This window comes from Limulus polyphemus, unplaced genomic scaffold, assembly GCF_000517525.1.
Source record: "Limulus polyphemus unplaced genomic scaffold, Limulus_polyphemus-2.1.2 Scaffold1463, whole genome shotgun sequence".
NCBI classification, from domain to species: Eukaryota; Metazoa; Arthropoda; class Merostomata; order Xiphosura; family Limulidae; genus Limulus; species Limulus polyphemus.
In genome coordinates this window covers 266,197-277,401 of record NW_013667073.1, presented here as the reverse complement: position 1 = coordinate 277,401, position 11,205 = coordinate 266,197, and the positions used below count along the sequence as shown (strand labels likewise).

Below are 11,205 nucleotides of genomic sequence, written 5' to 3'. Positions count from 1 at the left end.
ACTTCAAATACAACGTTTCAATATAAATCACGCATAACTTTCATAAATAAACAAATGCATATATCGTTTAGTAAATAAATAGAAGAATAGACGCGATAACTAACACTGAATAATTTTTCTGTTACTGACCTAACTCACTTATTACTTAATAACTTCTCGTTAACTGTTCAGTCATTACCCAATACTATTTATATCGTAACCTTGATTCTAAATATTTCATCATCACGATATGCAGCTCCCTCAAGCAGATATATAAATTAAAATACTAATATAGCTCATAACAGCAGCTTCGTGTCTTGTTGTGGAAAACTTTGGGTTTACTATGTAGTTGTTTTCTAAAATGTTGGGTAATAATAAAAAGGAAGTTTCCTTCCTCACCATATTCAAGTTGAAAAATGATTTTTTTTGTAGAAATTGTTTGACTAAAATATGGTCTGTAATCTTAATACTATCTATATGTGTTAATAAATGGTCTGCTAGGCATTATATAAGTTATTAAACAGTCTCAGTTCTAAAATCATAACGTATCTAACACTTTAAGAAGACTGCATTTTTTTCTCACGCTGTTTGAAGATTTCCCAAAGTGTAAGTTACCATCTTTTTTTGTCGTTAGTTTTCCGTTGTGATGTTTGAACAAATTACGGATGTAGGCTCTTCATGCTTCTACTGTCCACACAGGAAGAATTAATTTACGTGTCTACACTAAGTGGTATGGTTGTGGCATTGCCTCATTACATAACTGAAAACTTGTGTGTGCATGAAGATTTAGGTCATAGCCGTTTAAAGTCTCGACTTAGGGCAGTATTACACCTGGTGTTATTTTCCAGCGCCATAATATCAAATATTTTTGGCTAAACCATAAAACATCGAAGTTTCCAGAGTTTAAATTTTTATACATTTTCTCACTGTAGGTGATGATGAGGTCGAGAAGATTTATGTTCGTGCCGGAAGTAATGTTACACTTCCTTGTAGTCCAGTGGAGGATTCTTCCAACGTCCAACAGATCGAATGGTGGAAGGAAGACAAAAGGGTAGTTGAAATGCGTGAAGAAAAATGACTGTTTGGGAAGCTGTGCCGGAAGTCTCTCTTCTACCTGATTCTTACGCCCTCTATTTCCGTCTTGTGACTCATGAAGACAGCGGGGAATATCAGTGTATAGTAAATGGAAAAGGAGAAAAGGCGGGCATTTTAAGATTGTTTGTACAAGGTCTGTTTTGTTTTTTCCTGAAAAAAGTAAACGTTTTGTTAACTAAAATGTAGGCGGTTTAAAATATAGTAGTTGTATATCACCAAAGGTAATATTTAAGTATTCATATTTGAAACAGTTTATCAGTTGCATACCTTCAGGGTGTTCAGTAACGTGGTACTTGATATTGTATCTCTCAATAACTATTTTAAATATATTTGTGATTATTTATATGTCGGCGCAAATAGCCTAGTTGCTTTGTGCCAAAAAACGCTAAACAACCAACCAATTTATATGTCACTCACTATTTGTGGAAAGCAAAATTATTCATTTTCATACTGCTTTAAATAATGTATGCTGAGCTTTTAATGGCGGGAACATTGTGTATTTCACGAGATACTCGTTTCTTGTGTACTGGACTATTTTTGTGTAACTTTTTGTATTTTAATACATTTTGCTAAGCAAAATACGACACAAGCGTGCATGTTTCCACCTTTATGGTTTTAAACCTACGTTAAATAGTTGTAAAACGTGATGTCTGTTCTAGCTCAGGGGTTCCCAATCTAAGAGCCGGGGATCCTTATGGGTGCGCGATTCCTCCCAAATGACTCGGACTTCTAAAACGTGTTCACACTAAGAGAACGTACCATTATAACAGCGAAAGGGGTGAGTAAGAATAATAATAAAACGGGGATCTGTAACTAAAATGAAAGCAACATGCTTGAACTGCCTGTGAGGGGGGCAGCTAGGTGACTTGTCTTGGGTATTCGGGGGGGGGGGCTTTGTTTATTCGTTCTGCGCCAACGTGTCACGTGTATAAAATACAACAGACCGCTATATGATTCGATTACCTGGTCATTACACACCTTCTTGGATACGCAACCGCATTGTGATTTTCACGGAGGAAATGGGGTCTACTTATGCTCGCGAAAAAAGGGCAGTACTTTGGTCACAACCTCCTCAATATTTGTGAAAAGAAAGGGAAGAACGTTAGCACATTTGAAGTGGCTTACTGGGGAAGTCTGACTGTTTTATTTCCCTCTAATAAATACGAGTTAGAATTAGATTCCTATTTTGACCTATAGGAATACGTACTTAACAGATGAAGTTTTGACTGTTGTTGAACTATGCAATTTTAAAATTGTCATTTCTGTCTGCCACTGACTTTTTGTTTTAAGTATATAATGATATGTTCATTGTACAACCATTCACCTAATCACTTTAGTAAAGGTATTGTATCGCAATTTTATTTTATTATATTTATTTATTTATATTAGTATTACAGGTCATTATCAGCAAGGTAAACCATCTTTTACGTTACCATGGTAGCTATTATGTAAGTCATGATAGTATACAGGGTGACTGATTATAAAGGAAGCTTCTCGATATAATCTCCTATCTCACAAACGGTAAGGTATAGGAAGGTGAAACTGTACAGGGATGTTAAAGAGTATTATACAGATGCAAATACCGCAGTTGTCACAATCCAATACCAGTTAAGCCCCTATCAAGCTGCTTTATGGTGTTAATAATAAATTTGCCATGGATAGCTCGGGGGAAGAGGGCCCGACTGACAACTTGAATTGAAATTTCTGTAGGATGGGGTACCTAACAAAAGACTTTTCATGGAACCGGAGATGTCTACTGACGGAATTGGATTTATTGAACGGGATGTGTGTGTGGAGGGTATCTCTGTCAGGATGCCCAATGTTCTTAGGGCCTTTGAGACAAGACAGTTTAGGAGCCCTGTTCTACTGTTGTAACCCTCTATGATAGGTACAATTAAATAATTTTCTGGACAAACAGGCCACATAAGAATTTTATTTTCTGGGCACTTCTCTGTTGTTTCCACTATTCTACTATTTATTTTTGTAAAAAGTCGCGTAATTTAGTCACTGAAATGCAATTTTCAGATAAATTCAGCTATAAATAAATGTACTTAAAATGTTTCAAAGCATGTCAAACTAAATTATGACTATTTTAGTGTTATGGACAAAATTTAAAATAATGCTTGTGTAAATGTTATTTCTTATGGTCGTTGTTAGTACCCAATGTAACTGCATGTTCAGCGGAATATGTATTATGAAGTTCAAATTTTATATCAAACAAAAACAGTTTATCTGCATATGATATTGAACGAATACAACTCAGTTAAAAGATGTATTCACGAGACGAACGGCGGCTGCACTTTCTCTAACTAAAGAAAGATATCGACACGAAGGAAATCTAAATAAGACTGAGAGACTTTTAACCACTATATACGTTATACAACAGGATAAACTCTCCCATAGTCTATTTAACACTTATGTCGCTTGGTCTTCTCATAAGTAATAAGTGCAACTAGTATTTATGAAGTGCCTATTCCCCCCTCTAATGTCATACTGTTTATCCCCCCCCCCCATTTCGAATGACCTTGACCCACAACCTTCCAAAGTTAATCAGGTTTAGAACTTTTTATGCAGTCCTGATTCATAAGTTTGGTCAGTATCCATTCATTCTGTATTGAAATATGTCCAGAAGGTTGGGGAAGATTTTCTACGTATCAGTGACCTTTTGACCTTTGATCCATGACCTTTCAATATTAAATAATTACCCGTTTTATAAGTTTGATCAAAATTCATCCTCACAAGCTTGAAATCCTGTCCACAAGATTGAGACAGATGAACGAAAGGGCAAATTAGTATGCCCCACTCTGCTTCGCGAAGCAGTTGGAATATGAAAGTAGAGAGCACACAACCTTCATAAACATCTTCAGAACTGTTGCCAATGGTAGACACATTAAAGAAACTTCTAAGGAAATCTTTCACTGGAAAGTCTAGAACTACCAAAACGAGACAGACTTTGACTGTGTGTAACGAACTAGTAGAAGACTAAGGTGACCTCCTTGCAAATCTGGGCGTCAGCGCGTTAATACATACATCGCCTTTCTAAAATACAAGGAAAAGAAACACCTGGTACGTTAACATATCACCTTGTTATTTCTTGTTTTGAAAGTATAATGTTATATATTATCGTCTAGGCCTTTTAAGCATCACTAAATTTCAGCTTTCGTTTAACACTAGAGGGCACTACCGTTGTTTCACTGTTTGGGTGCAACACACCGTGCATGTTTACATGTTAATGTTGGTAAATCAGATTACTTCTAGTACTTAGTGTAAACGTTGGTAATGAAGTTTTAGTTTGTGTTATGCTTAAAAAGTTGGCCCTGACCTTTTTACATGCCCCTAGATGTATAGATTTCACAGAAAAATATTAAGTTAATGTCAGTTTTATATGTTGAAGGGAAATTATAAAACTCTATGTATACGTGGAGCACAGTATGCACGAGATACAACATAGTACTCCCAGAGTACAGGGAAGTTCGTGAGATTGAATAGTAAATGATGAATGATGAAAGTGATGAATATTTAAGATTACAAAGGCCTATATCCAGGATATCGGTATATATCATGTACATATACGACCCACAGATTGCGAGTCGAGCTCCCTAACCACCTGGCCATGCCGGGTATGGATCTGTTATCTTCATAAATAGTAATTATGCCATTTATACGGAAGAGGTCTCTGTGTTATTACAGTAATGCTCCAAAGAAGTGTTCCGGTATGTTCTTACTCGTCTTAAAACGTTTTCTATCACAATTGTTGTAATAAGAGGAACAGTAACTTGATTTGGGGTCGTCGTATAGTAAAACGAATTATCAAAAATTTATTTTACGTACGTTCAGAAACGTAAATCTTTACAGGTCTGTTGTTAATATTAAAATATGTATTTACCAATTAATCTAGTCAAAGTTACAAATGATATAAAGTTTCATGACAAAATAATAGAAGTTAAAAAAAATTACTAAAACACCTTTATGCTTCCTCAAAAAAAAAAAAATTGCAAGGGTGAATGAAGTGAAACATTTAATTAAAAATAGGCTTACATATTAATGTACTTTTGAAACCTGTTGTTTTTATTAATGTCACCTAAATGTTTTGATGTTATGCACGTGCAAAGGATTTTCCAAAGGTGTCTCAGAGTTGTTCTATTTTCAAACATCTTGAACAGTTGAACCACTCCTTAAAAAAACAATAACAACAACAAAAAAACGAAACATATAGATGGATTTTATTGGTTGCACTTTAATTCAATGTACCACATCAACTTTCGCACAGTTTGAATTTAAAATGAAACTCTTAGACTACAAATTTTTGCTAAAGACGAAATTACGTGATCTAAGCTAAGATACATTTTCTGTGGATAAAGATGCATATTTTAGCTTTTCCAACTTGCATTTTGTCTATGTTTAACTTTGGTAAAACACATTTTGTGTGAAACCTTTTTTACATTTATTTCGGTCGGCTTCACAAAATTAGCACAAAATGAAGTATTAAATTGCTTGGATTCATCACTGATGAGGCCTAGCGTGTCATGATGGTTAGGTCGCGCGTTCGAATCTCCGTCACACATTGTCATTCACATTATTCGTTCGTAAAAGAGTAACCTAAGAGTTGGCGGTGGGTGATGTTGACTAGCTGTCTTCCCTCTAGTTTATCACAGCTAAATTAGGTACGGTTAGCGCAGATAGTCCTTGTGTAGTAACTTTGCGCGAAATTTCAAATAAACCAAACCAATCGTCATTGATGACGTCAAATTTATAAAAGTCACTCGTTTTAATAGGATGTTCACAAATGTGTACTGCACAGGTGTCTTTTGTGATAACTGTATATCAGGTTTTTTTCTTATAGTGTACAAATCAGTCTATTTTTTATATATAAAGCACAGCATTATGTCTGCTTACGATTGTGTTTACGTCAGTAATCTAAAGAGAAACATTACAGTCTTCATTTTGTCCAATTATTTCATTAAAATGTTAATAAGTTGACATACAACTAGCAACTAACGTTAGGTTTAGACCGTTGGAGAGCTCACCTGTCAAGAGCGTCTACCTTATTTTCATAGTATGTAAAAAGAATAGTTTCACGGGTTATTTGAAAATTCTAGGTACAAGTGTTACGAATTGCATTTTTCCAGTTTCGTATTATATTGTAAAAATTCTTAAATATGTGTTATTAATCCAGAATTCGAAGTACATATCTCGAAAGGCATAGTTTAATGTATATATATATATTATTTTCTTGTCTAGTAAGTTTGAACTTTGCATAATGTTTTACCTAAATGTTACGTTCTGGAATATTCTTCGCTTACTCGATTTTTCTATTTGAAATCACATTTCTGTATACACGACTTAGTAACGTTAACTTTTTTGCGTGATCAGATTAGTAAAAGAATAGAAGACATGCTTGCTTATTTATTATGTTTTAACAATTAAAAAACACAGAACATTTTATTTTGAGAAAGATCTAACCAACCTAATTAGATTTAACCGTATATTCTCTGAAGTTAGCATATTTGGGTGAATTCAAAGAAAGAATGTGACTTGAAGCAGATTTAATTCTGCTGTCTTTTGTCGGGTGTTAGAAAGTTTTAATTGTAGGTAGAATTTCTTAAACGAGAACAGCAACACCACTTGGAAGTGGGCGATACTGTACAGACTAGTAGTTTGTTGGGCGTTAACGTAAAGTGCTACTACAACCAAGGTCACTGTCAGAAGGTCTGCCTTTATTTCTGTATCCCATTATACTACATTTTATTCTACTGCTTTAAATATTTCAGTCGTATTAGTTTAGCAAAAAAAAAAAAAAAGAAAGTGGCAAGAGTCTGCCATGAAGGCCTCTGCACAGTGGTGAGAAGTCTTATGTATTAGTCATTCTATATTAATATTATATTTTTACTTCTATTAAGAGATTAGCGTCTTGCAAAACGTGACGTGAATAGCCTGGTACTTCTTTTTTGAAGAAGAAAAACGCTGCGATCATTCTCTAATGTAGAAAATAACTAAAAAAAAAAGGTCATTGAACGATATTGTTGCTTTGTTACTATTCAACAGAAAGTTATGTTCTAAATACTGGCGATAAAAAAATGATAAATGTGATTTGTGTTTCCAATTCATCAGGCAATATTCTCAGCCTGATTTTCGAACAGTAACCCATTTTATCTGCTCTTATTACGTCCTGGCCTTGTGTGTTTGTGTGCATATGTATGTATGTATGTGTGTGTGTGTGTATATATATATATATATATACACCTTAATTCTGAATAATATTTGTAATTATGTGTGGAATTCCAATGACAGCTATATTAAAGTTGTCTTGTGCGCACTTTGTGCGTTATGTTTTAATGATACACTTTTAGTTCTATATTTTACACACGTGACAACTGTTTAAGTTGTTGTTCTATAATCTTATAATCATTTTCATATTTTGTATTTTGCTTTTCAAGAATGTCATTACGTCAGTTCGTCTGTAGTAGGTATTAACTTATTCAGGGTGGCCACATTCTTGCCAGCATTTTTTTCCCCTTAACTTTCCAGACAAACCCAAATTTTCAAAACCTGTACACGCGCGCACACGACACACCGATAGTTAAACTTTTTCACATATATTCTACCTAACGAACATCACTTTAGCTTTTAAGCTATTTAATAAAGGGTAATATAAGTTTCAGAACCATACTACAGGAAAAGATTTTCAAACAAAACCGTTGCAACTTATGAAATGTAATGAATTGTACAATTATCATCAGACCCCCCACCCCAAAAAAACAACAACAAAAAAACAGTGATTGACCAAGATAATGTGAAAATTATACCAAAAGTCAGCATAAAAAGTAGCATGTACATGCAGGTTATAATATGGGGGGGGGCACAGTCTGCGTAACATTCTCAAGTTGGGATAATAAACTATATTTTCTCTTATTCTTTACCCCGTTTTTTCTTTTTTGTTGTTGTTTTCTGTAATTGCTTATCTTTACAAGAGTTTTCAGGCTCGTTTCCACCCTATCAGTACGTGTACGTAAGGCTTGGCTGCCTGTACGTTTCAGGCAGATTTAAAGCCGGGCTTAAATATTTAAATCGTGATTTCTGGTAAGTTTTCGGGAATAAAAGTAACAGTACTAAAATCTTTGTTAAACATGTTATTTCTTCTTCAGTGGTAGAAACGAAAAAGTGTATTCTAAAAATATTGATAATCGAATTTAAGGTTTTATTAACACTTTTGTTGCGATATCTGTATGCTGTCCTATAAACTACTTATAATCGGAACAAAAGTAGGTATCGTATATAACTGTTTCAAATAAAAAAATATACGTGTTCGTGGTTTATTCATTTTAGCATATTTTGTGTAAAAAGTTAATTTTGGTGCCGTAGATTTATCAGTAAATTAAAGAAATTCAGATATTACCAAAGTGATTATTTTACTGCGTTATTAGTAAATTCGCAATTCTCCTAAAGAAATCGAACTTGCACTTTGATGAATAATTGCGGGTTCGAATCTCCGCCCCATCAAACATGTTCACCTTTTCAGCCGTGGGAACCTTATAATGTTCCGGTGAATCCCACTATTTGTTAGTAAAAGAGTAGCCTAAGAGTTGGAGGTGGGTAGTGATGACTAGCTGCCTTTCCTCTAGTCTTACACTGCTAAATTAGGGACGGCCAGCGCAGATGCCCTCGAGTAGCCCTCAAAACAAACCAAACTTATACCCAGGAATAGCACCCATGGGATTAATACTTGAAACTAATCAGTAGAAGTAACTAACGTATATCTGAAGTGATAGCTGAATAAACTGGTAACAACAGTAAAACAATACTCCAAACTAGTCGGTAGTAAGCAGTTGTTCCCAGGTTTCCACGGATATTGTTACTCAGCAGAAGTCGTTACCAGTTTTTTCTTGTTTATAACTACCATCGATAGATAAGAATTTTAGGGAAAGGAAGTGTTGTAAGGTAATTAAAACAGTTAAACAAAATATAGTATATTCACTAAGTTATGACCTTGGAACAATTAACACAACTGTATTATATTTCGGTTCATGGTTGTGGCGTAGTTCGCTCGAACTCGTTGTCACTGCTCTTCTTTAGAATTATGTGGACTTTTTACATATTTTATCTACGTGGCTCAAGAAATGTCGCTGCCACGTGGTTGACTTGTGTTTGTTTCTCTATATCGTCTATCCGATACGTTGGTTGCTAACAGGACAGCTCTTTAATTAAGTAGTAATAACATAAATTAGAACTTGCACGTGCGAGTAAAGCTTTTTATATCTTTATACATCTATTTGCAAGTAAAGGGAGTAAAAATCATGCCATGTTGTGAATATACACATTCACTCGTAATTTTCTTGCAATGTCTGAAGTATGTAATTTTTACTGTGCTTCGTAAGTTTGTAGCCAAGCTAACTGCAACATGTATTGACAGCTAATAAAATCACAATTTCTAAATTCATAACGTTTATTGTTTGCAAATGAAATTTGATGCTATAAATAAATAAATAAATAGATATGAATATATATATATATATATAACAACAACAAAAAAACATGTAGTGTCTGGCAAGCCATCCTGACTTTTTTTTTTGGCTAAAGTTTTTTATAGTGGTGTTTTGTTCCGAAAACAATTTGTTGAGAGACTATGTCAGTAGCCTTTTTGACTGACTGTCATCGTTGTTCAGTTATCGCTTGTCTACTGAGTAGGTCATGTGCAAGCTGTTATTTTACCTTAGGTTATTTGTCGCCGAGATCATTAGATACTGAATCTTGGTGTTGCTATGTCAGCATGAGGAAATGATCTGACATATCTTTTCATTGGTAGAAGAGACTTAAATACGTGATGACTGATCTTTCAGTCTGCTATGAGCTCTTTTTTTTTCTGTTTCGATGAATGAAATGAGTGATCTGTAGGTTCTCTTGTAATCTTATGACAGTGATGTCCTGATGACGAATATCATTTGACCCAACAGTAGACCGAAGTCTTGTCCCTTTTTGTTTAAAACACAGCTTGTAGAAGCTGTTGATCTAGGCAAGGAGTTGGTAGTGGATGTTTTGATTGGAGTGATAGGTTCATTAGCCTTGAACCTCATGGTACAGGTTGTAGATTATCACAGTTGTGGTGGAGGCTAAATCAGCAGCTTCAGTGTTCAAAGTGAGATGGCTGTTCTCCATCTCTGCTGGTTCACCATCAAGGTCCATATTTTTAGCTGAAATAAATGGGTACGTAGGGGAGTTTTTCATATTCAGGGTCGACTATCATTTTCCACCATTTTTTATAACAGTCGTGGTAATAAGGGTCTCTTGGCTGGTCCCAATCTTCAAAACAAGATAGCCAGTAGTCATTGATTATGTTTTTGTTGTTTTTTTATGTTAAACGTCCGGAATGGAAGCTCGGGTCAATTCAGCTACCGATAGCTGAAGAGTCTAAAAAGTAATGTAGAGTTAAGTATCATAGCCAATCAGGTACGTCCAAACTTTTACTAGGAAAGATATTCTAGTTCAGATGTTTCGTATGTGTCAATTTTCATAGTGGAAATAGTAAATGCACTTACTCCACTATTGTGAAAATGCAGTGTCTTAAGCATATTTGGATGTTTAATTCACTAGGCTCTTATGAGACACTTAAACATGCAATTGCATCGTGATTTGGCTTTAACGGACTGCTCTCGTCTGTTTCCAAATTAGGGGGACGTCTTGGCTTCTATGATGAGGTTGTCTACTATGTATACACTGTTTGAAATACCCTTGAAACAACATACAACTACTTTAGCCAAACCCCTGTCCGTTGCAATGGCATTACTAGTCAATATCTGTAGCCATCTCCCATAAATTCGAGCTTATTTCTCTATTATTTGGTTGCTGAGGCAGAGCACTGGGTCCCTACGTTTCGTGCTGAAATTAAGCCAACCCCGCTTTACAAACACTGAAGGTCTTCTAACTTTCTTGTTCACAACACCAGCTTGTCTTTTAAAGCAAATACACTGTGAATAAATACTTAAAATCATCTCCTACTTAACTTTTATACAATGAAAATATGCACGCCCTCTCGTATTTTAGTTGAAAAAATAAACTGAATATATTAATAATGGCTGGAGACGGCTTGAATGGGTAATGAAGCAAAACTTTAATATAAGTTTAACATAACAGCAA

The 11,205-nt window shown here is 34.8% G+C and overlaps 1 protein-coding gene across 1 annotated transcript in view; it reads left to right on the top strand.

Moving 5' to 3' along the window:
• The first annotated feature begins 517 nt into the window (after positions 1–517).
• The window catches only part of LOC106463697 (tyrosine-protein phosphatase 99A-like), a 114,003-nt gene continuing 103,315 nt past the window's right edge, over positions 518–11,205 (top strand). Inside the window, exons 1-2 of the mRNA XM_013923757.2 lie at positions 518–585; positions 912–1,207. Of these exons, the coding sequence (XP_013779211.1) occupies positions 1,054–1,207 (154 nt within the window). The 5' untranslated portion in view covers positions 518–585; positions 912–1,053. The remainder of the gene's footprint in view (positions 586–911; positions 1,208–11,205) is intronic.